Raw genomic sequence first — 27,941 nt, forward strand, 5'->3', positions numbered from 1 at the left:
CCGGACGCGGCTGCCCCCTCGGTGCGTCCCGGCGCGGCCTCCGGCGGCGCGGCGCCCCCTCGCCCAGCTGCCCTGGGTCCCGCACCCCTCGGCCCCGGGAGCGAATCCCCGCCGACCCCGCCCCCGTCGAGTGCCGGAGGACGCGAGCGTCGGGCCCGGCCCCCCGCGGCCCGTCGGACTGGAAAGGTAGGAGAGCACGCGGGGCCGGCGAGGGAGGAGAGGGACGGGACAGGACGGGACGGGACGGGGCGGGGCGGGGCGGGGAGGCCCCGCGAGTTGGGTCGCCCACACTCCCACGGCGGCCGCAGCAGGAACTGAAACCGAGAGCGGCCGCAGCCCGGCGCGCACCAGCGGAGCGCGGAGCCTCGGACGCGCGGGTAACGTGGGGGATGGGAAGAGGGAAGGATCGGGGGTGGGGGGCCCGGCGTCGGCCCGCACCCCGCCCCGGCCCGCACCCCGCCCCGGCCCGCACTGCCGCCGAGTCGTGGGGGGCCGGGCGGAGCTGGCTGAGCCGCGCGTGGACGGCGCCCGGGACCCCGCGGGGACGGCGGGAAGAGGGCCAAGCCCGGAGCCGAGGGGGAGCGAGGGGAGGCTCCGACACCGGCCCGGCGGTGCGGGGGAGGGCCCCGCTTGGTGTCTGCACGACGACCTCGTGCCCGAACCCCGCGCCCCAGCCGGGGCTCCAGCCCCCCCCCCCCCGCCCTCTCCTGACACCTAGTGGATAGCTTCACCCGAGCTCCCCGGCCCCGCGAGGTCAGGCGGCTTGCTGCCCTGGATCGCGCTTTGGCGAAACCGGATCCGCGGCTTGTCCTGGACCAACTCTCTCAGGCTCTGAGAGATCTGGGTAAAAGTCGGGGGGCCAGCGTGAGGGTCACAAAGGGGACACACCCCAAATACTCCGATCTACTCCGGGGAGAGGTGATTAGCATCTGGAACCTAAGGAGATTCCGGCAGGTTCTGAGGGGGAAAGCAGGACATAGGGGTGGGAACTCCGGAAAACCTGACACCAAAGGCTTCCCGGGGGTCTCTAGGCCCAAACAGCCCCCAGAGTCCCCGCCTTCATTCTTGATTTTCTTCTCCTTCCCACAGATCTGCCCCTCCCTCCAGGTGCGGACCCCCTGGCCGCGATGACCAGCCTCCTGACCACGCCTTCTCCTGGAGGTAGGTGTTGGCCTTTTGCTATCCTGTGAGAGAGAATTGATTAGCGTCCCTCGTGGTCTGACCAGTTCTGGAATTCCTTAGGCCTCGGCAGGGGTTGGGAAGACCTCCCCCTCCCTGCCTGCCTGGGGGGGGGGGGGGGGAAGCTGGAGGCAACCAGAGGGTGCCCTTTAGTGCGGACCAGACCAGTTCCTGCCTCTACCACTTAACACTTTGTAAGCTTGGCTAGTAAAATTCTTTTACAAGGCTAAAGGAGTGGTTTTACAGTCACCGTTGTAATCATTCAGAGCTGTGGCAAAGGAGGTGGCAGCAACCGCCATGATTAAATGAGGAGAAGAAATCTTTCACATATAACAGGAAAATTTTAAAAAAAATTAATGGCACTGAGGCCAAGCACTGGTGGCTCACACCTATAACCCTAGTTACTCAGGAGGCTGAGATCTGAGGATCAATGGTTCAAAGCCAGCCTGGGCAGGAAAGTCCTTCAGACTCTTATTAACCACCCAACAGCCAGAACTGGAGATGCGGCTCAAATGCAACAAAATTCAGGGACTATGCCTAGACTCTGAGTTCAAACTCAAGGACCAACACAACAAAAAGGGGAGGGCATGGCACTGCACACCTGTAATCCTGGAAAGGGATACAAACTTCTATTTTTATTCCTCTGATCCTACTGGTCCAGGATCAAAACTCCATTGTTCCCTGAAAGTATTCCAGACTGGGATCCAACTCTTTACACAGAGAATCCTTTCATTTCATGCAACTACCACCTTTCAGTGTAGATTGTTGGTTGCCACTCCCTCCTTGCCCCCTTCCCCACCTCTCCCCCTGCTAGGTGGGGTGAGGGAAGAGGAAGCTCTTGGTTGGTCTAGATACATTTGTTTTCCCATCCAGTCTTACTTGCCCTTAGAACCAGCATTCCCTGCTTTACTGATAAGGAAGCAGGTGAGTGACAACCCCTGGGGCAGGTCTAAGATGTGGTCTCCATTGATGGGCCATTCACACCATGCAGACTTTTAGGTATTTATGAGAAGAGATAAGAAGAGAGAGAAAAGCCAGAGATCTGGAATGGTTGGGATTGATAGGCCTGCTGTGTGAGGGGGGCCTCCATCCTTACCCTGGAGAAAGGAGGAGGTCTGCAAACTCTATGGACACAGGCCCCGCCCTCCTCCCCCCCCCCCCAAGCCACAGTGATGGGGTTTGCCTTGGAGGATGTTCAGGAGGGAAGGCAAAGACTTGTAGAACATACCTGCCCATAGGTAAGTACAGGTGATACTTGTCCTGCTAGCTCAGAATTAGCTCCTGGGCTAAGAGAAATAAGGGTTCTTTTTATTTGTTTTTGTTTCCCTTTTTAAAAATAAAATTTGGAGTAAGCAGGGTGCTGGTGACTCACACCTGTAATTCTAGCTACTCAGGAGGCTGAAATCTGAGGATCATGGTTCAAAGCCAGCCTGGGAAAGGAAAGTCAGTTGGATTTTATCTCCAATTAACCAGTAAAACCTGGAAGTGAAGCTGTAGTTTTAAGTAGAGTGCTAGTTTTGAGTGAAAAGGAACACCACTCAGGCCTTGAGTTCAAGCCCCTGAACTGGCACACGTGCACACACACATACATGCCTACACACACAATTGTAATAAAACATCCAGACTGCAAGTGTTATCTTTGCGACTGATTTTGTGTGTATAGTTCTGTGGTATTAAGTACCTTACGTTTCCACCACCATCCTCCAATCTCTAATACTGAAATCCCACACCCATTAAATATTAACTCTCCATCCCCTCCTCCTAGCCTCTGGCAACTTTTTACTTTCTGTTTCTATGAATTTGACTTCCTAGGATACCTCTATATAAACAGAATGGTACAATATTTATGCTTTGCTTCTGGCTGGTCACTTAGCATCACAATGCTTTCAAGATTCCTGCATGTTGTTGTATATGTCAGAATTTCCTTTTGTCTTTTTTTTTTTTTTTTGCTAGTCCTGGGGCTTGAAGTCATGGCCTGAACACTGTCCCTGGCTCCTTTTGCTCAAGGCTAGCACCCTACCATCTGAGCCACAGCACCACTTCTGGCTTTTTCTGTTTAGGTGGTGCTGAACCCAGGGCTTCATGCATGCTAGGCAAGCACTGTACCACTAAGCCACATTCGTACTCCCAAATTTCCTTTTTCAAGTCTGAGTAATAAGCCATTGTATAGCATACTACATTCTGTTTATTCATTTGTTGGTGGACTTATGTTGGCTCCCTCCCCTCCCTCCCCTCCCCTCCCCTCCCTCTTCTCTCTTTCCGTCCCTCTTTCTGCCTCTCTGCCCTTCCCCTCCCTCCCTTCCCTTCCCTCCCCTTCCCTCCTTCCCTCTCTTCCTTCCCTCTTTCCTTCCTTCCTTCCTTCCTTCCTTCCTTCCTTCCTTCCTTCCTTCCTTCCTTCCTTTTTCCTTTTCTTTTTCATTCCAGAATGTGGAAGAGAGTCTCATTATGAAGCCATAGCCTCAAACTCTCAATTCACCTGGGATTACACACAGGCACTGCTGAGACTAGACTCAAACTCTTAAAGAGTTATACCTGCCAGATCTGGCATGTGTCCCTAGGCACCAGATAAAGAGCCATGCGGAAGGGCAGAGCAAGCAGGTTTATTTACAGGCACAGACTGCACAGGCTGGAAAGATAGCCTATCAGTACATCTTGAGCTGTCTTCAGGGGTACAGACATGGTCTCTGCGTTTTATGGACAAGAATTGGAGAGGGGGGGAAATACAGGAGGAGAGAGGTATGCATAATTATTAAATAGTCCCAGTTACAGTGTAGTCTGACTGATTGTGATTTTAGTCCTTATTTAAGGATGTTATCGCTGTCATTGAAGCAAGTTATTGTTGTCTGGCACGTGGTCTGACCTCAGGAGGCACTGTCATCATTCTGTAGGAATAGTTTTGGTCCCTTACCATAAAGACTATTGATTAATCCTGTCTTTTTAGGAACCCACCATGATTGAATGGCATAGAGCAAAACCATAAGCAAAATGGAGGCAGAGGTGTCAAGCTTTTCTCTTGCTTGTAGCTAATTTATAGGTTCAGCAGATACAACTTTTTTTTCAGATACAACTTTTAAGTACCTCTTATACCATCTTACCAAACTAGTCTCCACATGCTGTGTTGTATACTGGGCTTTGAACTCAGAACCTTGTACTTGCTGGGCTGGTCCTCTACCATTTGAGCCAATTCCTAGCCCTTAGGATTTCCTGCTTCAGTTGACCAGCATGTACCACTATACCCAGCTATTGGTTGAAATTCAGTCTTGATCAATTCTTGCCTGGGCTGGCCTTGAACTTCTATCTTCCCAATCCCTTCCCAAATAGCTGGGGTTCCAGGTGAGAGCCATGGCACCCAGCCTCTGTGGCTTTGATTTGCATCTCCTTAATGATTAGTGATGACTGTCTTTTCATGTACCTGTTGGCCATCCAGATTACTTTGGAGAAGTCTTGGTCTTATTTGTTAGTCAGGGTCTTGTCCTTTTTGAGGGTCTAGAACTTGGGGCCTTGCTCTCTTGCTCAGCTCTCTTCCTTGCTTTCTACCACTTGAGCCACACCTTCAGCATTTTGCTAGTTAATTGGAGATGGAGTCTCATAGATTTTCTGTCTAGGATGGCTTTCAACCACAGTCCTCCAGATCTCAGCCTCCTGAGGAGTTAAGATTACAGGAATAAGCCACCAGCCCTTACCTTGACCATTTTTTAGTATTTTAAGACATAATACAAGTCTTCTAACCAGTGGGTCCAAGCAAATTCAAGAAATATGTATTTGATTGCAAAGTTTATTTTTGCCTTCTGGTTTTAAAGGAAATTACAAATTCTTAAATGAAAGCCATTTCAAAACTATTTTCACAGTGGGAGGTATGGCTCAGGTGGTAGGGCACCAGCCAGCCAGATACCAAGTTCAAGATCTGGTCTTGAACACACACATAAATCAAAACAAAACATTTTCATAGGCCCCTGAGAAGCATGTAGACCCTCAGTAATGTGAAGAGCACAAACCAGGCCTGTTGAAGGTTGGGCAGAGCAAAGCCTTACCATGCAGACTCTGACCAGGGGAAGTCCACAGCTTTCCTCTTTGCCACCTGGCTCTCCTCAGCTTGTCCTTGCATGGGTGAGACACTGTTCCTCCCCGCAGCCCTATGATAGGTTGTCTCTTATTAGCATACGTTAGTTGTGCAAGGGAGGTTTCATAGTAACATTTCCATGAGGTAAAGCTAAGCAATTTTCAATAATTAAGAAAAATGTTCCAGGGGGGCTGGGGATATGGCCTAGTGGCAAGAGTGCTTGCCTCGTATACATGAAGCCCTGGGTTCGATTCCCCAGCACCACATATATAGAAAACAGCCAGAAGTGGTGCTGTGGCTCAAGTGGCAGAGTGCTAGCCTTGAGCAAAAAGAAGCCAGGGACAGTGCTCAGGCCCTGAGTCCAAGGCCCAGGACTGGCAAAAAAAAAAAAAAAAAAAAAAAAGTTTCAGGGCTGGGAATGTGGCTTAGCAGTAGAGTGCTTGCCTAGCATGCATGAAGGCCTACATTCCATTCATTGGTACCATATAAACAGAAAAAGCTGAAGTAGAGCTGTGGCTCAAGTGGTAGAGTGCTAGCCTTGAGCAAAAAGAGGCTCAGGGACGGTGCTCAGGCCCCCTGAGTTCAAGCCCCAGGACTGGCAAAAAAAAAAAAAAAATGGGGGCTGGGAATATGGCCTAGTGGCAAGAGTGCTTGCTTCATATACATGAAGCCCTGGGTTCAATTCCGGAAAACAGCCAGAAGTGGCGCTTGTGGCTCAAGTGGCAGAGTGCTAGCCAGGGACAGTGCTCAGGCCCTGAGTCCAAGGGCCAGGACTGGCAGAAAAAAAAAAAAATGTTTCAAGGGGTAGCTTAATCATGGCAGAAGCATGGTTTCCTGCCAACTGTGATTTACTCCATCCTGATATGGCTTGCAAAATCTCCACCCTGCTCTATCGGCACACATGAAAGAGAAGGAAGAGGAGAGGGACAGAATTCCAGGGCAGGTTCCCACAGAAATGAGAATTGAGGAAGCCACCCTTTGCTGGGCAGGTCTAGAGCAAATAAGTAGGTTGGCAGCCTCTGGTGGCAAATGGATCTGATGCCTTCTTGATAAGGGATTTAGCGCAGCCTGGGAACAAGGGCCACAAAGAAACCATGCGCTATCTGGGTCAACAGAAAGGAGGCAAGGGAGCAGCATGGACGGAAAGTCATTGGAGCAGGCTATGGTTTGGGGGAGCCTTGCATCTTGCTGGGGTCCTCTTTTTTGGCTGCCCACCCAGTGGGAGAATAGTGCTATCATCTTTCCAAGTCTGAGAAAGGAAGAGACACAGAATGACATTATGACATTATTGTTTTGGGGTTTGAATAAGTTGATAGGACTACACTGAGGTTGAGGATCATCACAGGAGAAAGTTAAAATTCATCCCATTGTTGGTTTTGTTTTTGTTTGGTTGGTTGGTTGGATTGGTGTGGGGAATTGAGCCCAGGAGCTTGAATGTGCTGAGCCTTTATTTCACTGATCTATATACCCCAGACCCATTTCCTCCATTTTCATGCCAGACTTTCTGACCTTACTTTGTTGTAGTCTATTTGCTTAAAAGGTAATGCCTGTCTGAACATTAGTGGCTCACGCCCGTAATCCTAGCTATGTAGGAGGCTAAGATCTGAGGATTACAGTTTGAAGCAAACCCCAGCAGGAAAGTCTGTGAGTTCTTTTCTCCGATTAACCAGCAAAAAGCCAGAAGTAGGGCTGTAGCTCAAATGGTAGAGTGCCTTCTTTGAGTGAAAAAGCTATGGTATAGTAGCCCAGGCCTTGGACCAGAAAAAATGTGAATTACCTGTCCTTTAGGTAGTAGCCTTCTAGACCTTTCGTGTGTGTGTGTGTGTGTGTGTGTGTGTGTGTGTGTTGTATATATACAGACATATGGAAACATGATTATAGGCATGAATTTGTTGTTGGTTGTTGTTGTTATTTGGGGTATATGTGTGTATAAGAGAGGGGGGGGTTCTCTTGTTACATTGCCTGAGCTGGTCCTGAACACCTGGTCTCAAGCAAGCCTCTTGCCTCAACTTTCCAAGTAGTTGAGATTACAGGCATGCACCACTGCTCTTGGCCTACCACATTCTTCTTCTTCTTCTTTTTTTTTTTTTTTTTTTGGCCAGTCCTGGTACTTGAACTCAGGGCCTGGGCACTGTCCTTGGCTTCTTTTTGCTCAAGGCTAGCACCACAGCGCCACTTCCAGCTTTTTCTATGTATGTGGTACTGAGGAATGGAACCCAGAGCTTCATGCATGCTAGGCAAGCACTCTACCACTAAGCCACATTCCCAGCCCTTACCACATTCTTTGAAATAACTATTTAGTGTTTCCAAAATGGATGGGCTATAGTTTATTTCAACATTCCTCTACCAATAGACATTCAGATATGTGTCCTTGCTGCAAACTCCCGCAGTAAGAAACCTTCCCATCTGCAGTAAAACTCAAAGAACACAGCCCAGGGGATATGGAAAAAGACAAAACATGCAGCTAGAGGCTGAGCAGGAAGCTTGGAGAGTTGGTTGTTTTGTGGAAACAACCCTGAGATTGGAGACAGATTTGAAACACTGCTTGGCCGTCCATTAAGGAATCGGGAGTTGCTTGATCCAGCCTGCTGGCTGGCCTCAGATTTTTGCCCTGTGTATTCTTGTAGTACTTTATAAACTGCAAATCACAAATATAGTTATAATGCTGATCCCAGCATACTCTGTGGCATTTAGACTAATAAAAACAAAAACAAGGGCTGGGAATATGACCTAGTGGCAAGAGTGCTTGCCTCATATAGATGAAGCCCTGGATTCAGTTCCTTAGCACCACATATATAGAAAAGGCCAGAAGAGATGCTGTGGCTCAAGTGGCAGAGTGCTACCCCTGAGCAAAAAGAAGCCAGGGACAGTGCTCAGGCCCTGAGTCCAAGTGCCAGGACTGGCCAAAAAACCAAACTTGGGCCAGATTAGTTTCTTTTTACTTAAACATTTTGTTTTACTTAAAAAAAATTGGCACGATTGTGGCTTGAACTTGGGGCTTCATGTGTACTCTTAACTTTTTTTTACAAAAGGCTGTTGCTCTACCACTTGAGCCATATCTCAGCTTGTAAGTTTTTTGGCTGGTTATTTGGAAATAAGAGCCCAGGCTAACCTTGAACCTTGATCCTCAGATCTCTGCATCCTGAACAGCTAAAATTACAAATGTGAGCTGCCAGCACCCAGCTTGAAAAGCATTTTGATACAATTTTTACTTTCCCCAAATTAAACTCCCCAAATTAAAGCCAGGTATAGTGGAGTATTCCTGTAATACCAGCACTTGGGAGGCTGAAGGACCCTGGGCTACACAATAAGACCATGTCTCAAAAACCAAAACAAGCCAGGCACCAGTGACTCATGCCTATAACCCTCGCTACTCAGAAAGCAGAGATCTGGCCAGGAGTTGTTGGTGATTCACACCTGTCATCCTAGCTACTCAGGAGGCTGAGATCTGAGGATCATGGTTCAAAGCCAGCCCTGGGAGACTCCATGAGACTCTTACCCCATTTAACCACTCAGAAAACAAGAAGTGGTGCTATGGCTCAAGTGGTAGAGCTCTAGCCTTGAACTGAAGAGCTCAGGGACAGCACCCAGGCCCAGAGTTCAAGCCCCACAACCAAAAAAGAAAAAAAGCAGAGATCTGAGGATCACAGTTCAAAGCCAGCTCACGAAAAAAAGCCCATGAGACTCTTATCTCCAGTTAACTACTAGAAAACCCAGAAGTGGAGCTGTGGCTCAAGTGGTAGAGCACTAACCTTGAGCTGAAAAGCTCAGGGACAATGCCCAGAACCAGAGTTCAAGACCCATGACTGACAAAAAAAAAAAAGAGGGAGTCTTAAAGTGACGTTGTACCTGGATCAAACTCACCCTACTCTCTCCATCCTCAAAAAAGGCTCAAGGACAGCACATAGGCCCTGAGTTCAAGCCCCAGGATAGATACAAAAAGAAAAGAAAAAAGCTCTAAAATTCAGTCTGAAAGTGATCCTGATGGCAAGTTATTTTAACTGCTCATTCTGCACCAGAATTATCTCCAGTAGCCCTTGAATTCTCTTTTGTTGTTGTTGTTTTTGTTAGTTGTGGGGCTTGACCTCAGGACCTAGGTGCTGTCCTTGAGCCTTTTTTTTTTTTGCTTAAAGCTCATGCTAATCTACCTCTTGACCCACAGCTCCTTTTGGGTTTTTAGTAGTTAATTGACAATAAGAGTCTCACAAATTCTCCTGCCCTGGCTGACATCAGACTACAATCCTCAGATCTCAGCCTCCTGAGTAGCTGGGATCACTGGCGTGAGCTAAGCCACCAGCCCCCAGCCAGTCCTTTGTCCAGATTTTCTCTTCTTGTTTGAGGACCTCTGTCTTCTCCTCCAGCTCTACATTCAGTCCTCTCATACAGGCCACACTTTGGCTATTAGAAGACAGTCACCACATGCTAGCCCTCTGGATTTTCTCTAGCATCTTTCCTTATCCCACATGATTGTTCCACCAACCACAAGGCTGTGATACCCAGATGTGGCGGCATTTCAGGAGTGGGACAAAGTAGAGCTAAACCATGGCCAGCGTAACTAGAGACCTTGTGTATATTGACAGTGCCTAAACTAGCAGCAGATGTTGAATTTATTTTTTTTTTGGCCAGTCCTGGGGCTTGAACTCAGGGCCTGGGCACTGTCTCTGAGCTTCTTTTTTGCTCAAGCTAACACTCTACCACTTGAACCACAGCACCACTTCCAGCTTTTTCTGTTTATGTGATACTGAGGAATTGAACCCAGGGCTTCATGCATGCTAGGCAAACACTCTACCACTAAGCCACATTCCCAGCCCCAGATTTTGAATTTCTTATGCTTATAGAAGTCATTTTCCTTATAAGAAATCCAAAAGATAAAGTATATAGAAGAAAATCATTCAGAATTCTTCAGCCTAACTGCTGCCTGTAAGATCTCAGGAGACTGAGATCTGAGGATCGTGGTTCAAAGCCAGCTTAGGCAGGAAAATCCATGAGATATTTATTTCCTATTAACCACCCTCCAAAAAACGGAAGTACCAGCTATGGCTGAAGAGGTAGAATGCTAGCCTTGAACAAAAAAGCTCAAGGACAGCATCTAGTTCTTGAGTTCAAGCACTAGGACCAACACACACACACACACACACACACACACACACACACACAGAGGAAGAATTCTTCAACTTAGTTGTAACTCCTGCTGTTCTTTTATATTGTGTATAGCTTTCTAGGGATCCCTATTTTTATTTATTTATTTAGGCTAGTATTGGGGCTGAACTCCAGGGTCTATGCACTGTCCCTGAGCTTTTTTGCTCAAGGCTACATAATCTTCACATCTCAACCTCTTGAGCGGCTAGGATTATAAGTCTGAACCACTGGCATCCAACTTTTGCTTGGTGTGTGTTTGTGTGTCTATCTGTCTGTGTGCACACTCATGCACGCTTAAGGCTACTGCCTTACCACTTGAGTCACACCTCCACTTCTGACATTATGGTGGTAAACTGAAGATAAGTATCTCAGGAACTTTTTTGCCTGGGCTGGTATCAAACCAGTTACCTTAGAACTCAGCCTCCTATGCCCTACACATTCTGTTTCCTTGAGCAAATTAAAGTTCTCAGAAGCAAACCCCAAAAGGCTCCCACTTTGCCATCTATCTCCCTTCTCCCTGCATCTGTGCCCAGGTCCTTGGCTTTTCTGGTGATTACCAAGGATTGATCTTCTCTGCTTCTCTCTGCCGCCCACCCCTTGATTTGGGCATTGAGTTGGCTCCCTGCAGGAACATGGCTTATGCCATTGTCTCGCTCATGCGTTATCAGTTGCTCCCTCTCATCTGAGTCATTCCTGTCCACACACAAACATGCTGGCATTTCTCCCATCATAAAAAAGAAAACAGCTCTTGTTCCCCTCTGGTCACAGCCTGGGTTCTGCTCACCTTTACAGAAGAGTTTATTTATATTCTGCCTCCAGTCCCTCCTCCTGTTTCTCTCTTGAATCCACCCTAAACCACAGATTTATATTCAGCATTTCACCAAAACACGTGTGTGTGTGTGTGTGTGTGTGTGTGTGTGTGTGTGTGTTGCCAGGGAATGAAGCCAGGGCTTTGTACATGCTAGACAAGCACTCTACCACATAGCCACACCCCCCAACCGGCCCAGAACTTGGGTTGAAAGGATCGTGTTGAAAAGGTCGTTTGTGAACTCTGGTAAAATCCAGTGATGAGCCCCTGACCTGGCTCTCTGTCTGCTGCTTGTCTCCTTTCCCAGCAGTGCACAATCCTCTTCTGCCCCTACTGTGTGGTGTGCGCATGTGCACCAGTACTAGAGCTTGAATTCAGAACCTGGACACTGTCCCTTAGCTTTTTTGCTCAAGGCTGATTGATGTTCTACCAGTTGAGCCACAGCTCCACTTCCAGCTTTTTGCTGTTTAATGGGAGGTAAGAGCCTCATGGATGTTTCTGCCTTGGCTGACTTCAAACCTTGATCCTCAGATCTTAGCCTCTTAAGTAGGTAGGACGACAGGCATGAGACCCAGGTACCCAGCTCTTTTATTTTTCAAAAATCTTCAGTCCAGAGCCCTTCCCTATATTCTGGTCTTAAGCTGTCAAGTTTTCCCCCCATTTCTCATCCAGTTACTTGGGCCCTCACAGCCAATCCTGTCACTCCTTGTTTCAGAATAGATCGAGACTCCTACAGCTTTTTTGGGGGGGGCGAGGGGGAAGGCAGTACTGGAGTTTCACCTCAGAGACATAGTCTCAGTCACTTCAGCCATGCCCCAGCCCTTTAGCATTAGTTATTTTTCAGATAGGGTCTGGTGCTTTTGCTTTTCCCCAGACTGTCCTGCAGCCTCATTCCTCCTACCTACCTCCACCTCCCAAGTCGTAGGGATTACAGACATGCACTGGTCAGGCTTCTACAGCATTCTCTCTCTCTCTCTCCTCTCTCTCTCTCTCTCTCTCTCTCTCTCTCTCTCTCTCTCTCTCTCTCTCTCTCTCTCTCTCTCTCTCTCTCTCTGCTTGTTTTTTTTTGTTTGTTTGTTTTTGGCCAGTCCTGGGACTTGGACTCAGGGCCTGAGCACCGTCCCTGGCTTCTTTTTACTCAAGGCTAGCACTATGCCACTTGAGTCACAGCGCCACTTCTGGCCATTTTCTATATATGTGGTGCTGGGGAATTGAACCCAGGGCCTCATGTATACGGGGCAAGCACTTGCCACTAGGCCATATCCCCAGCCCCGGCTGCTTGGTTTTTATGCAAATTAGAAGAAGGTTCCCCCTTCAGTGTACTGGGGTGCCAAATTCTTCTACCCTTATCTTCCCATTTCTTCTATCTGCTGTCCCTCATGCAGTCAGAGGGATCCTTTGAAATCAATCTCTTTCCAATATATGTAACTGGAGGAAAAAACAAAACAAAACATGACAAAGTCTGTGTGGGTTGGCATTTGGTTACCAGTTTCACCTGTTCTCACTCATGCAGCAGGAATCTTCAGGAGGGTTCAAAATGGTCTCCCCCACACATCTAGCAGAATTTCAGTACCTACCACCCCCCCCACACACACACTGCTGTCCCAAATCTGCATTTTGTTAGGATCTCTAGGAGGTTGCTGTGTACCACAGAGTTTAAGAAGTATTGGTTTCCAGGGGTAAGTCCTGTCCATTTCTGCTCACGACCTATATAAAAGTTTTGCACTCCGGGCTGGGGATATGGCCTAGTGGCAAGAGTGCTTGCCTCGTATACATGAAGCCCTGGGTTCTATTCCCCAGCACCACATATACAGAAAATGGCCAGAAGTGGCACTGTGGCTCAAGTGGCAGAGTGCTAGCCTTGAGCAAAAAGAAGCCAGGGACAGTGCTCAGGCCCTGAGTCCAAGGCCCAGGACTGGTAAAAAAAAAAAAAAAAAAAAAAAAAAAAAAAAAGTTTTGCACTCCACTGAAGTCCTTGCCACAAAGCCCGTGTTCTTCAGCTCACTTGAAAACTCTTTTCTTCTCTGTGACTCCTGAGTGGCCAAGTATGAGCCAGCTTTTCAGCATTACAGTCCACCTTGCCCTGACTTTGATGTTCCCCTGTGTCTGGAACGGTCTCCCAGTTGTTATGAGGACCAAAGCCAGAGTGTTGCACAAGCTGGGCAAATAGCCTTAAAAAACAATTGCAACTTCCACCCATATTTCATTTCCCTAGCCCCTTTCCTGCTTGTTTTTCCACATAGCATCAATCAATATCCAATACAATATTTCTTCTACTTATATTGGTATTGTCTGTCCTCTCCTTTTAAGAATATAAATGGGGGGCTGGGAGTATGGCCTAGTGGCAAGAGTGCTTGCCTCCTACACATGAAGCTCTCAGTTCGATTCCCCAGCACCACATATATGGAAAACGGCCAGAGGGGGCGCTGTGGCTCAAGTGGCAGAGTGCTAGCCTTGAGCAAGAAGAGGCCAGGGACAGTGCTCAGGCCCTGAGTCCAAGGCCCAGGACTGGCACACACACAAAAGAATATAAATGGGAACTGGGTATAGTAGCACATGCCTATAATCTCAACACTGAGCAAGTTAAGGCAGGAATATTTTGAGTTCAAGGCCAGTCTGGGCTACATAGCAATTTCAAGGCCAACCTGGAATACATAGAAAAAAGAAGAAAAGAATATAAATTGTAAGAAGAGAGGGTTTGAGGGATGTTTTGCTTGATTGGTTTTTTGTTTTTTCTTTGTTGTTTTCTTTGGAGACAAGGTTTTGCTATGAAGTGCTGGGTGGCCTCCTACCTATGGCTCTCAACTCTGGGATTCAGACCTGAGCCTCACACCTGGCTCAGTTTCCCTTCCCTTCTCATTTTCCCACGTCTCCAAACCACTAATGCTCAGTAGTGTTTTCTTTGATAGGAGAAAAAAAAACAAAAGAGGTTGGGGAATTGGGCTAATCGGACCTCTAACTTGACACATTCACACACAAGCATCAGTCCTAGCTGTCTCCTTGTCCTTGTTTCAGGTTTGTGTGGGTTTTTTTTTTCCAGATATGTTTTTGAATTAAGAGCCAGCTCTGGGGAAAAGCCCATGAAACTCTTATCTCCAGTTAACCCCCAGAAATGTGGAAGTGGCACTGTGGCTCAAAGTGGTAGAACACTACTACCTTTGAGCAAAAAAAGGTCAGGGACAGTGCTCAGGCCCTCAATTCAGGCCCTGTGATCAATGAAGAAGGAGAAGAAGGAGGAGTAGGAGGAGGAGGGAAGAGGGATGGAAGAAGAAGAAGGGGAGGAGGGGGCAGGGAGGAGGAGGATATTGACTTTCCTGTTTATTTGCCACTTTCCTGTTTATTTATTTGAAGCTCCATAGAGCTTCCTGGCACTATTCTAAGTCTTCTGCCTGGATCCACACCTTTTAAACTCTTGACCTTTTTGTAAAGCTTGTTGTGTTTTTTCATAGTTGCCTGTCATTACTTCTTCCATTTTGGAAAAGGAAAGGACAGTGATAGGAAGGTTCAGTGCGAATAACTCACTCTGGCTGTAGCATCATATGTAATAGAGTCATATCACATTTTACTCCCCCAGGGACGAAGGGCCCACATCAACAAATAAAAATCCCACTCTGAAGTGATAGTATTGTAAAGATTAATAATAAATATATTTGTAAAAGACCTAGCTCAGCTGGGCAGTGGTGGCTGACACCCAAAGCCAGGCGGGTCAGGAAAGTCCGTGAAACTCTTATCTCCAATAAACTAATCAGAAAAAGCTGGAAGTGGCACAGTGCTAGCTTTGAGCAAAAGAAGCTCAGGGACAAAGCTCAAGCCCTGAGTTCAAGCCCCAGGACCAGCACAAGAAAAAAAATAAAGAAAAAAGAGGCTGGGAATGTGGCTTAGTGGTAGAGTGCTCACCTAGCATGCATGAAGCCTTGGGTTCCATTCCTCAGCATCATATAAACAGAAAAGGCCAGAAGTGGCGCTGTGGCTCAAGAGGGAGAGTGCTAGCCTTAAGCAAAAAGAAGCCAGGGACAGTGCTTAGGCCCTGAGTTCAAACCCCAGGACTGGCATGCAAGAATGAATGAATGAATGAGAAAGCAAAAGGGGAAAAGACCTAGCTCAATCAGGATAGTGAGTGGCACCTTTTAGAACCAGGATCCTTTGCAGAACTTTCCAACCATGACTCATCTTCCCTTCCAGATTCTCTTTCCAGGCACTTCTATGGGTCTGTTCTTAGAAGCAATGAGATGCAGGTTGGGTCCCTAGTGACCTTTCTGAGGGTTTGTTCCCAGGCCCCAGTCTCTGGCAGACGCTCCATGCAGAGATGTGGTCGTTGGTTAATTCAACTGAAGTTATGCTCATTTTGTTTAAGCTTCTGATGTATAGTCAGTCATCTTCTCAGACCTTGGTATAGCTTTAAATTCTCAAATATTTCAGGAAGGCAAAAGTATCAGCCATTGTTTAGACTTGCAGATGAATGGAGGCAAGATAGAAGACAGATCGGGGTGGTGGGGATTGAGGGAAGCAAAGTATGACTGAGGCGCTCTGAGGCCAGGACCAGGCCTCAGCCACTTCGGTGTTTCTCTTTGATGGAACTCAGTGCTGTGTAACCCCAACTCCCAAGTCACATTCCATCACTGTGAACGTGGTTTGTTAGAGACATTGAATCCAGCAGACTGGTGCGTGTTTGCACATACACAGGCACACACACACACACACACAAGTGCCAGGAGAGCCCAAACCCCTGGAACAGGAGCAGGAGCAGGAGACGAGGATCACTGAAATCCATGGCAGGAGCTGACCAGCCCACTGCCATTTTTACAGATCAAGAAACTGAGGACTAGAGAGTTTATCACTTCCTCTAGGTCACCTAGTAACTATGGCTGGGCAGGATCCAAACTCAGCAAACTTTCCCTTTGGATCCCTAACCCTCAGTTTTCTGATTGGCATTACAGGCATGTACCACCACACCCAGTTCCTACATGATATTTTATGTTACCTACTATATAAATTTTAGACATTGGGTTTTGGTGGTGGTGGGGATCCAGCCCAAGGTCTTGTGCATGCCAGCAGGCACTATGTCCCCAGCCCTTTCAGTGTTTTCTCATTTAGTCTACACAACAATCCTGCGAAAGTGGTTAGTATAAACCCCATGTATAACTGACGAGAGTTGGTACGTGAATCAAGGCCTGAAAGTGGCTGAATATCCTACCATTCCTAAAGATAAAGTGGAGAAGGAGTGGACCTGGCTAAAAGACAAAAGCACCCTAGCTGGTCCACCTTTGCCCTGGTATAGGACCTACATGGTTCCTGACACTCCCTCTGGCCCGGACAAAGACTTCTCAACACCACTGGCCCCCTCTCAACACAGACCACAGCTGATGATTTCATTTCCTTTGCCCTAGCTGGAGGCCTAAGCATGTCCTGGCGCTGGACAGGAGCCGTGCTCCCACCATGCCCCTCGCCCAGGCTCTTCTCCCTGTGTGGAATGAGTCTTATCCTTGGTACCCAGCAGACACCAACCCTAGCTCCCACTCCTCATTCAAATACTACTTCCTTGGGAGGTCACTCCTGGCTGGAAGGCTAGACACCCCACTGCACAAGCTCTACCCGGGGGGGGGGGGGGGGGGGGGGGGGACGGTGTATTTCCTTAGGCTCAGAGCTGCATGATCTGTGGGCGTGGTGGAGGAAAAGCTCCCTGTCTGCTCTCTATTCTGTTCCCTGGCAGAGCGGGAGTGCTGAGTGATTTCAAAGCCAGCCAGCCTGTCTTCCCGGGACACCTCTAGCCTCCAGTGACCTCTATTTAATTGTTACCTTTTCAAACCATCGCATCCAAATGCTAATTAAGAAGGGATGGAAGGGTTTTCTGACTTCCTGTGCAAACACTTAGAAGGGACCTTGGAGACCACAGTTTTGTACTGTCCTGGTCCTAGGTAATGAATGACCTTAACTGGAGCTCTCAGACGTGAAGGATAAATAGACCTACCCAGGAGGGGTTCAGGATATATTTTAGGGTAGGAAAGGCTTTGTTTCAGCCTTTCAAAGTACACAACCTGCCCCAAGAATAGAGAAAAGGGGGTTTTGAAGGGGAGGAATATTATTTTACTATTTTAAAATTAGGTTTGTGGGCTGGAGGTGTGGCTCAGGTGTTAAGAGTGCTTGCCTAAGCCACAGAAGGCCCTAATTTCAAAATTCCAAGGCCACCAATAATGAGTGTGTAAGGAGCTTGGCACTGGTGGCTCATGCCTGTAATCCTAGCTACTAGGCTGAGATCTAAGGGTTGTGGTTCAAAGTCAGCCAAACCAGGAAAGCCTGGGAGATTCTTATCTCCAATTAACCAGCAAAAAGCCAGAAGTGGAGCCGTGGCACAAATGGTAGACACCAACCTTAAGTGAAAAAGCCAAGTGAGAATGAGAGGTCTTGAGTTCCAGTTACAGTATCAGCAAATATTTAACATACATAACATACAGAGTATGTAAAAACACTGAAAAAATAACACATACCATGTGACCCTAACTATATATGCTGAACATACATCGTTTGATCTTTTATATAAAACATACATCGTTTGATCTCATTTATATAAAACATACATCGTTTGATCTCATTTATATAAAAATATGCCTAACAATGACTTAGTTTTACAGTTATTTACTATAGCATATCACCCCTAGTAAAGTATCTCATCCCGTTTGCAGATGAGGTAAACTGATGCTTAGAGAAATCAGGTTATTTTCCTCAGCTCACACAGACTTAAAACCACTACTTAAGCAGATGTTGTCTTTGGGAAGTAGTTTCTCTATTCTCTAGGTTATTCTATTTGGATTTACTGTAATGACAATTTTTGAATAGGAAAGAAGGTAGAAATTTAAAGGACAAATTTCAACCCATTTTCCCCTCACTTCTCTAAACTTTCCAGAAGAGCTGATGACCACCCCAATGCTTCAGGCCACTGAAACCCTGTCTCCAGAAGTGGAAGAAGCCAGCACTGCACTCATTGCAGGTACTAAGGGCTCTGCCCCAAATCCTATCTCGCTCTAGAGACAGACTGGAAAATCACCCCATCCGTTACTGGGATTACTCAACTTGGTATGGAGACACACACACACACACACACACTTATACCTCAACTTGGTATGGAGACACACACACACACACACACACACACACACACTTATAAGCATGGCCAGTAAATGATAGGCTGGAAGGTGGCCACAAAAAGATACTGGTGCTGGGCACCAGTGGCTTACGCCTATATCCTAGCTACTCAGGAGGCTGAGATCTGGAGATCATGATTCACAGCCAGCCCGGGCAGGAAAGTCTGTGAGACTCTTATCTCCAATTAACCACCAGAAAACTAGAACTGGTGCTGTGGCTCAAGTTGTAGAGTGCTAGCTAAAGAGCTCAGGGACAGCGCCCAGGCCCAGAGTTCAAGCCCCATGACCAAACAACAACAAAAAAAATACACACACACACACACACGTGTGTGTGGACATTACAGTAGGTAGGATGAGGATACATGTTGTTTGTTGAGTAAGGAAGGAGGATCAGCAAACACTACAGGAAGCTATGGATTTAAAAGCACCTCTTCTGGGCTGGGGATATAGCCTAGTGGCAAGAGTGCCTGCCTCGGATACACGAGGCCCTAGGTTCGATTCCCCAGCACCACATATACAGAAAACGGCCAGAAGCGGCGCTGTGGCTCAAGTGGCAGAGTGCTAGCCTTGAGCGGGAAGAAGCCAGGGACAGTGCTCAGGCCCTGAGTCCAAGCCCCAGGACTGGCCAAAAAAAAAAAAAATAAAAAAAAATAAAAGCACCTCTTCTAACAGGCTAAGCTTTTTTTTTTTTTTCATTTTCCTCCTTCATATTTCAGGAACTGGTTTAGGAATTAAGTTTTGTTAGAAAATCAAAAGCATTGTGTCTGGACACTATGTCACATAGCCTCTGAGCTTGGTCTGGGAATACAAATGTGGAAGCAGATGCTAGTTGATTAACATGATCATCTATGAAAAGTGAGGAAATGGTCTAACAATGACCCAAATGAATTCCTGAGTCATCCCCAATCCTGAAACCGTCTCCATTTCCTTCTCCTTTCCAAGTTGTTATCACCGTGGTCTTCCTCACCCTGCTCTCGGTCGTGGTCTTGATCTTCTTTTACCTGTACAAGAACAAAGGCACCTACGTGACATATGAACCTGCGGAGGGCGAGCCCAGCGCCATCCTCCAGATGGAGACTGACTCAGCCAAGAGCAGAGAAAAGGAAGAGTATTTCATCTAACAGCTCCCAGACCCCAAGGAGCGAATTCCTGGCTCCAGCACTCACACTATTTAATGTACTAGGTAAAAATTGTATTAGAAGCCAGTGAATGTGGGCAAATCCAAGGTCCTTGTAGGACAGAGACCCAAATGCCAGCATCACTGACTCCTGGGACCCAGGATGTGGAAAAGGCTGCTTATGATGCCATTAACCAGGCCTTTGTAATAGTGCTGGTATTTGTGACTAGCCAGCAAAGGAATAGTTGAGTATGTGCCTTCTTCAGGTTGAAAGGGGAGGGAGAGTGAGCTTGTGGCTTGATCTACTCTGTCCCCTCCTGGTCACCTATGCTATCCCCAAGGAAGCCATCCATAGTTCTCCCCTAGAGGCTGGATATCACACTAAAAGGCCAAGCCAGCAAGGAGAGGACACTGGGGATCTTACCTCCTGATAATGTGCTACATTCCTTAATCTGAGCCCTTCTTTCCATATTCCCCAACAACCTCATGCTATTTTTTATCTGAATTAAACGTTTTCATTGATGCAGAAATCAGATTTTCAGGTGCAAGAAGTAACTACGTTTACATTTGACCTTTGTTTACGCATTAACATTTTCTTTAGCTTACTTAACTCTTTTGCATCTATGTTGCTCAAGCAACAAGTCTGCAGTTCCACAAGTTCCCAGAACTATGTTAGGAGTTTAAGAGAAGGATGATCCAGGAGGCTCGACCCAGGGAGCATTATCAGGAACATATTCTGGAAGAGAAGTTGGTTTGGCCTCTATCCTAGCAAGGGCCCAAATATCCCAATTCCCGATGTACACAGGGAGAGACTGTGCACAGGAAAAACCTACCTCTTTTCCCATGAATGTCTTCTGAACCAACCCTAAAAGCTTTTTGGATTTAACTTAGTCCTCAAGTGAGGGGTGTCTAAAAGGTGTGATACTTTGGTATCTTACGAGCTGCTCTAGTTTCTTTGGAATTAAAACTTCCTTTTGAGGTCTTTGTGTACTTACTCCCTATTGTCCAAGCTCAGGCCCACCCAAGGTAAGGGCCAAAGGCTGAGAAATCAATCTGGCAACTTGGATTCTAAGAGCCCAGTTTTTCAGAGAATCCTGGAGACAAACTGAAGATTACCCTGAAGGTATGCAGATGTTACACTAAGGCATTTTCCTCAGTCTAAACTTCAGAGCAATGAGGAGAAACAATTGTTCCCTTTTCTCCTAAGATTAGGTTCTGAATCTCAGAATCTGGAAGAGTTTGGGTGGTAAAGTGAAGAGATGTGTATCATCTAAAGAAAAACTCATGGAAATAGTCCAATCTTAGCCTTGTACTCCTGGATTTATTTCAAAGCCTTTATTAAAGAAAACAATAATAGCAGCACCTTGCTGAGTATGTAGGTGGGACATTAAGATATAGGAGAAATAAAACAAGCTAAATAAAGAATCCTGGGAGTGAGGTGTAATGCAACTTCATCACTTTATTCAAATCTTCAAAATAGTCTTTATTCTACATTTTTAGTATAAAAAATCCACAAGTTAAGTGCACCACAGTGTAGAGAGAGACATACAACGCTGAACTTCCATAACAGTCAATGGTACAGTCAAACATCACATGTACAGAACACAAAATTTAGATGAACTGAAATTATAAGATAAAATAAAATCCAATTTCAGAAAACAAAAATCAAATACTAAGGATCCCTGAAATGTTCTTAACCCTAATGAGATTCCACTGGACTCAAGTCACTTTACAGTGAGACATTCACCATCTGATCCTATTCACTCGGCTTAGGAACTCTTGAGAGCCATGAGAATGGTCACTGACCAAAAATGGTAACCAATCACTGATCTGAAACACCTCTTAATTTGGCGCCAAAGTCAAGCTTTTGAAATGCATGCTTTTCCTTGCCTGTCACATTTTAAACACGTTTTTTTAATGGGATAGTTTACACTGATATCCTTAGTTCACACAAAGCTCAGTTTTTCTGGCACCAAAGCAAATTTGAGTTGGGTTCGTGTATGCAGAGACAACCTGTGAGAAGGTCCAAAAGGCACCCTCCATTTTTGCCTGAGATACAAAAACAAGAAAATGGGGGCTTCAGAGGATCCTTGTGAAAGACAAGCTGGAAGATGGCAAGTGGGAGAAGTGCAAGGAGAGAAGGAAACTCATCTGATGGCCTTTCTATCCTGCACCACTGAGTTAATGGAGATTGGTTGGAGGGGGATGGAAGACAGAATGGAGATGCCACATGGGATGGAGAATGGAAAGGAAAAGGCAGACAGCTAATGCGTTTCATTTACTAGGAACTATAAATCAAAAAAGACTTAAAGGAGATTAAAGACCAATCAGAATAATTTGGCAACTTCAATTCTTAGGAAGATCAAAGTTCCCTTCAAACCTAATTTGATATTTTATTACTAAAAGCAAAGACCAGTATGGTACAGTATTACTCCAGAGGAATTAAAGGAAGATCCTTGGGGCTGCTTCACCCACATTCATTTTATGAATGGATACCTCCCCTACCTCAAAATGCTTTAGGGAGGTACTGCTACCATTACATGGTTCCTTATTAAATTTGAAAAGTGCCTGAAAGTTTTGGGCACCAGAAAGACACCCCAACAACATGTGTCTAAACTGCAAGTTCAGGTTAATATGACTAAAGCAGTTACATTGTGAGAAGTGCTGAAGGTATGTGATGTCTTTCCCGGCACAGAGGCGGCCTTGCTTCCTCACCAGATGGTGTAGCCACCATCGGAGCCACCCATGAAGAAGTTTCCCTTCCGCTGAGTTACAAGGACGTTGGCTCCCTGCATGACTGCAAGCTGAGCAGCATTGGGAGGGCATCCAGGAGGTGGAGGCTGAAAGGGAAGGACACGAGAATAGGCACAGGGCAGCTGGAACAGGGAAGGGGATTTGTGTGGAGTAAAGTGTCTATTAAGATGGCAATGTGCCCACTAATCACACTCTAATGAGCTAATTCTGCTACCAGTCAGACCTGAACCCAGTAAAACAATTGAGGCCTAGCACTCCCTTATGGGCTTTGGCACCCAGAGGCTCTGAGACCTTCATCTTGTCCTTTTCAGGATAGGAAATCACTCCCACTCACATTCCCAAAACAGGAATAGGGGGCTAGGTCCATGGCCAAATCCCACAGGATGCCTGAGTGGTTCCTTGGGTTTTGTTGTTGGGGAAGGTATTTTGCAGGTGCTAAAGACATATTCCACCACCGAGCAACAGTCTCACCCCTCTAGTTTTTAGGTAAACCACTGGATTCCCTAAAGGCTCGCTAATGTAACCATCCCAGCAACAGGATTCTGGTTCCTGAATGATGGCCTGATCAAGGACCCTGTGAACTCTAAATCACAAGCACTAGAGAACTAAGCAGGAGACACTAACAAAAATCCCTATTTTTCTAGAACCTATTTACCAGAGAGTATGCATTCTACTTTTTTATAATCTTTCATAGATTATTTATTTAGTTGTATGAAGAGGTTTCAATTCCAGAAGTCAGCTTATGAGCACAATGCATCTATCTCGACCCTCAAGTTATGTAGTTCAATTTTCACATAATGTAACCTTGTACTTTGGTAATCATGCTTATGGCAAATATTAAGTGTGTGCTTATGGAATGACTAAAGATCAATACCACACTAAAAGAAACTGGGAAAGCAGCAAGACTCACAAGGCAGGGAAACAAAGGAATCAGGTTAACTTAAGACTAGCAAATGTGCCAAGTGCTATTCATCTGCCACACTTTTGCTTCTTGAACCACTTTTTTTCCTGTGACATGGCACTGGTTACACCAGTATCAGCAGCTATGTTTCAGGGATGGTGGGAGAATAAGCATGAAGTCACTTAAGACAGTTCAACTACACAAAGGCCAGGTGATACTCACAGGAATGTTGCCAGCAGTTGCCCCAGCTCCAAATCTGGCTCCTGCATCATACCCTCCTTCCACCAGCACTGTTGAACCAGGAGGATAGATGGGACCAACTGGATAATAAGCCATGGGGATTGTGGAACCTAAAGGCCCAACAGCTACAGACTGGGCCATAGGAACATACAGAGAGGCGCCAGGAAATGCAGCTGACATGGTGGGGACTGTGGCAGCCCCTGGGTGCACAAAGTTTGGACGAAACAGCTAAAGAGAAGAGAAAGCCAAATGTTACTTAATAACATTCCTATCTGAAATTTCCTTAATAAGTCCATTCTTTTTGTTACTTGTTTTCTGGGACAAGGTCTAACTATATAGCCTGGGCTGGCCTGGAACTCTTGATACTCCTGTCTCAGCCTCCTGACTCCTAACTCAATTCTTTTTTTTTTCTTTTTGCCAGTCCTGAGGCTCGGACTCGGCCTGAGCACTGTCCCTGGCTTCTTTTTGCTCAAGGCTAGCACTCTACCACTTGAGCCACAGCGCCACTTCTGGCCGTTGTCTGTATATGTGGTGCTGGTGAATCAAACCCAGGGCTTCATATATACGAGGCAAGCACTCTTGCCACTAGGCCATATCCCCAGCCCCTAACTCAATTCTTAATTCTTATTGTGAGTTCTATAATTTACCTTGCCACAGACATTAGTATTCTCCTGGATCATTTCCTGCTAAAGCTAATAGTAGGCTGAAAACACACAAACTCAATTTCTTAATCTCTGTTTATGACAAATAACATGAAATTGCCCAATTATATAATATTTTAGACTTTTTTCTTTCTTTTTTTGTGCGGGTGCTGGGACTTGAACTCAGAGCTTTGTGCTGTCACTTGGCTTTTTTGCTCAAGGCTGGAATTCCACCATTTGAGCCACAAGCTCCATTTCTAGCTTTTGACTGGATAATTGGAGACAAAAGGGTCTAAATGCACTTTTTTGCCTGACTTGGCTTTGAACCTCAATCCTCAGACCTCAGCATTCTGAGTAAGGTTACGGGCATGAGCCACAGTGCCCAACTCATATTTAAAATTTTCATATAAGCACTATTCTGCTTGTGAAGCCAGACTTAACTAAGGACTGTGGTCCACGTGTATTCTCAACTAGATCAAATTGGCCAACTAGAAGTACCTCTGAGTAGGCAGGTGGAGCGTCAGTATATGGTGGAGCCTGAGGAAGATGCAAGGTCTGAGGGTATACTGGATTCCCAGGAGGCTGCACAGGGTAGGTTGGCTGTGTTGGATACTGACCTGGAATACAAAAGAGGTAAATGTAAGTTGCCTACTATTACAGAGCCACCAAAATGCAGGCAAGACATACTAGATACCTAACTTGGTGGGAGAAAGCAGATGGCAAACAGACTGCCCCAAAGGGCCTCATTTCTGGAGAAAAAAAAAAAAAGCATTGTGTCTATAGCCTTATAAAGGAAGGTGCTGGGTTGTGACTGGACAGGGAAGGCGCTGTTCTGACTAGCATACCGATAGAAGAGAAAAATCTAACTGTCTCTGGAATGCAGGACAGATCTGGGGACCTGATCCTGAAGTTCTGGAATGTCCAAGGTGCTGATGTATCTAAAGTGCTTCTGCTCGGGGTAGTCTCCACAGGCTGAGCTGCAGCCTGCCCAGACTCTGCATAATAGTGGTTCTGATAATTTACCTCGCAGAGTCCTATTCAAGGTCGACTTCCAAATAAAGAGAGTAGAGTGAACTAAGAGATCGGAGAAAAAGAGAAGGGGATAGTGTGCTGACAAATAAACTGGCACGATCGCAGGCACGAGGAGAAACTCCAGCCTTGCCCAAGAAGAAGCAGGAAAGCAGTGGGCCGGGGGTACCGTGATCTTGCAGGCCGCGCGGCCCGCCCACCAGCGCCGGTACCTCACTAGTTAAGCTCCGGGCCCGGCCTGTTGTCCTGGAACGCAGCGCCCCGCCTCCGCCGGTTCTCCATTGGCCTACCCAAATCTCTGCTCTAGCTTCCTATTTGCTCGGGCACGTGCCCATCACAGCAAGGCCCCCCCACACGTCTGAGTCCGTCGCTCCAAACTGCGCCACAGTGTTTTAGAGCCCAAGGGCCGGGCCAGAGCGACCAGCCGCGGGCGAGGGATGACGAAGGCATCAGGTGCAGGCCGCACAACTGGGCCCGGCCGCGGAGAGCGGCGCAGTCCACCCCGAGCCTTGCGTTTGGTGGCCCTGGACTCCGAACCCGCTCACTCCAGGCCAGCACCACTCCCCCAACTGGCCTCAGCCGCCCCCTTTTCTTGCCTTTGCTGTTCATGGTGGCTGCGGGTCCGGTTAGACTCGGCGTCGCGGACGGTTATTTTTTTCGTCCTCTTCCTGTTCGGAGTCACTTCCGTGTCACGTGATGAGCCATCCGCCCCCGGCGTCACCCGACACCGGAGTGAGTTGCCGCCGGAAACCCCGCCCCTTTCGTCCAGCCTCCAGTAGCTACAGCGAGTGTCCGCGTGGTCCCGCCTACTCGCGTTGACCCCACCCACCAACTCTAGTCCTGTATTCCCCGCCCCTGTCACTCAACTGGAGGAAAACCAAATATGTACAGGTATTGTCTGGAAATTGGATCTTTCCTCTGTGCCGAGGAAACAATTGCCTTTTCCGCTAGTGCTCATAAAGTCAAGGTCGCCTCACCTTGACAGTATTTCCACAGGAACATACATTCCTACAAATTTTACAAACTGTCCCAAATACGTTCCCCACATCTTGGTGTATCTTAAGTTCCTCTTCTACCAAGCTCAGCTTATTCTTAAACACCATAAAGATGGATTTTGCCAATCCAGTTCAGGTCATTTTTTTTTTTCCTGATCTGGGAGTCTTCCTGCCCTGTGTGTTCCTGAGACAGGTTGTTCATACTTTGGTGGGTCTGGGTGCTTCTCAAAGGAAGGGATGTGTTTTGGGTTTTGTTGGATTTTGCTGGAGTGTTTGTGACAGCCCTTTGTTTGGCAACTGTTACAGAATCTGTAACCCAAGGATATTTTGTGTATCTCTTGTTGCCTCTAACTTAGTTGTCCATAAGGGTAAAAAGGGCATCCTGTAGGACAATTTGTTTTTCTTTACTTCATTCCAAACTATGTGCTGAACACCTGTTACAAACATGCAAGTATGATCATGTAGCTACACAAAACCAGTCAGAACTCTCATGGACCCTCCACCTGATTCAAAGAAGAGGTAGAAGGGAAAGAATAAAAGAAAGGAGAATTTTGGAGAGAAACGCTCTTGGTAAATATACTCCTGATAAGTATTTATCGATTAAACCACTTAAAAGACCCATAACCTACTGCAACTGGGTAATCATTTGCTTTTGTCTCCAGGATTGTATTAGAGTTCACAGAACACTCCTAAGGAGCACAATCTCATCTGGTCTTGACCTGTGTGGCAGGCAGGGCTTGTAGGAGCATTCCTGTTTTCAAATTAAAGAACAGATCAAAAGAGATTTGTCCCAAGTCACAGAGTTAACCAACAGGTTACAGAATTAGATTTTGTGTCTTGACTCCCAGGTTCCCAGATCAGTGTTTCTGGTTTGTTTGTTTGTTTGTTTGTGGTTTTTTGTTTGTTTCTTTGCCAGTCCTGGGGCTTGGGACTCAGGGCCTGAGCACTGTCCCTGGCTTCTTTTTGCTCAAGGCTAGCACTCTACTTCTCGAGCCACAGCACCACTTCCTGCTTTTTCTGTGTATGTGGTACTGAAGAATCAAACCCAGGGCTTCATGCATGCTAGGCAAGCACTCTACCCCTAAGCCACATTCCCAGCCCAGTGTTTCCGTTTTGCTTTGTTTTCTTATCAATGAGCACTGCCTAGCATGACCAAGCATGACCAAGTCTGGTAGTCCAGATACTGGTTTTGGAGTTCTTTTAGGTTTTGTTCCTAGCAGTAAATATATTCAAGTTATTAATAATTAAATGAATTATTAATAAACCTATTTATTTACCTTTTCCTCTACTTATGACTCTAATCTTGATGGTAGGCCCTTTCAACACTTATTTGAGGAGCACTTACAAGTGCCACACACTGTTCTGAAAGGAAAGAAGCCTTTTGAATGCAATTTTTGAATCAAATCACACCTGTAAATCATGATCATGTACACACATTTATTAACAAACCATATGGATTAGTCCATAGTACTTATGGGGGGGTGCACACATGCCCATGCATGAGCAAAGATACTGAAGCTTGACTTCAGGCTTTCATTTGGCTTATTTTGCCCAAGACTCGGGCTCTAACACTCAAACCACACTTCCACTTCTGGCTTTTTTTTTTTTTTTGCCAGTCCTGGGGCTTGGACTCAGGGCCTGAGCACTGTCCCTGGCTTCTTTTTTGCTCAAGGCTAGCACTCTGCCACTTGAGCCACAACACCACTTCTGACCATTTTCTGTATATGTGGTGCTGGGGAATTGAACCCAGGGCCTCATGTATACGAGGCAAGCACTCTTGCCACTAGGCCATATCCCCAGCCCAACCACTTCTGGCTTTTTAATGGTTAACTGGAGATAAGATTCTCAAAGACTTTTCTGATTGGGCTGGCTTCAAACTTCAATCCTCAGATCCCAGCCTGGCAAGTAGCTTATCTTTCTATGTTTACCACACTAAGAT

General features: G+C 46.6%; 2 protein-coding genes and 1 long non-coding RNA gene across 6 annotated transcripts; 1 reads left to right on the plus strand and 2 right to left on the minus strand.

The window, feature by feature from the left end:
* Nucleotides 1-120: 120 nt before the first annotated feature.
* LOC125364640 (small cell adhesion glycoprotein) lies at nt 121-19,968 on the plus strand. 4 transcript variants are annotated; one of them, XM_048364255.1, is made up of 4 exons: nt 121-186; nt 1,090-1,161; nt 18,088-18,171; nt 19,268-19,968. In XM_048364255.1, exons 2-4 carry the CDS (start codon nt 1,128-1,130, stop codon nt 19,444-19,446), a joined length of 297 nt encoding a protein of 98 aa, XP_048220212.1. In that variant the 5' UTR covers nt 121-186; nt 1,090-1,127; the 3' UTR covers nt 19,447-19,968. The 4 variants fall into 4 exon arrangements, with proteins under 4 accessions (XP_048220212.1, XP_048220226.1, XP_048220201.1 ...); XM_048364269.1 differs by having other exon boundaries at nt 168-186; nt 1,108-1,161; XM_048364244.1 differs by lacking the exon at nt 121-186 and adding an exon at nt 254-377.
* Nucleotides 4,713-27,941, minus strand: LOC125364658. Its single transcript, XR_007213552.1, has 3 exons — nt 27,809-27,941; nt 27,008-27,010; nt 4,713-4,730 (listed from the first exon to the last, which is right to left on the minus strand). It is a non-coding gene; the product is annotated as an uncharacterized LOC125364658 (long non-coding RNA).
* Dazap2 (DAZ associated protein 2) lies at nt 20,877-25,750 on the minus strand. The gene is made up of 4 exons (XM_048364234.1): nt 25,604-25,750; nt 24,477-24,595; nt 23,320-23,565; nt 20,877-22,282 (listed from the first exon to the last, which is right to left on the minus strand). Exons 1-4 carry the CDS (start codon nt 25,614-25,616, stop codon nt 22,154-22,156), a joined length of 507 nt encoding a protein of 168 aa, XP_048220191.1. The 5' UTR covers nt 25,617-25,750; the 3' UTR covers nt 20,877-22,153.

This window comes from Perognathus longimembris, chromosome 1 (genome assembly GCF_023159225.1).
Source record: "Perognathus longimembris pacificus isolate PPM17 chromosome 1, ASM2315922v1, whole genome shotgun sequence".
Taxonomy (NCBI): Eukaryota; Metazoa; Chordata; class Mammalia; order Rodentia; family Heteromyidae; genus Perognathus; species Perognathus longimembris.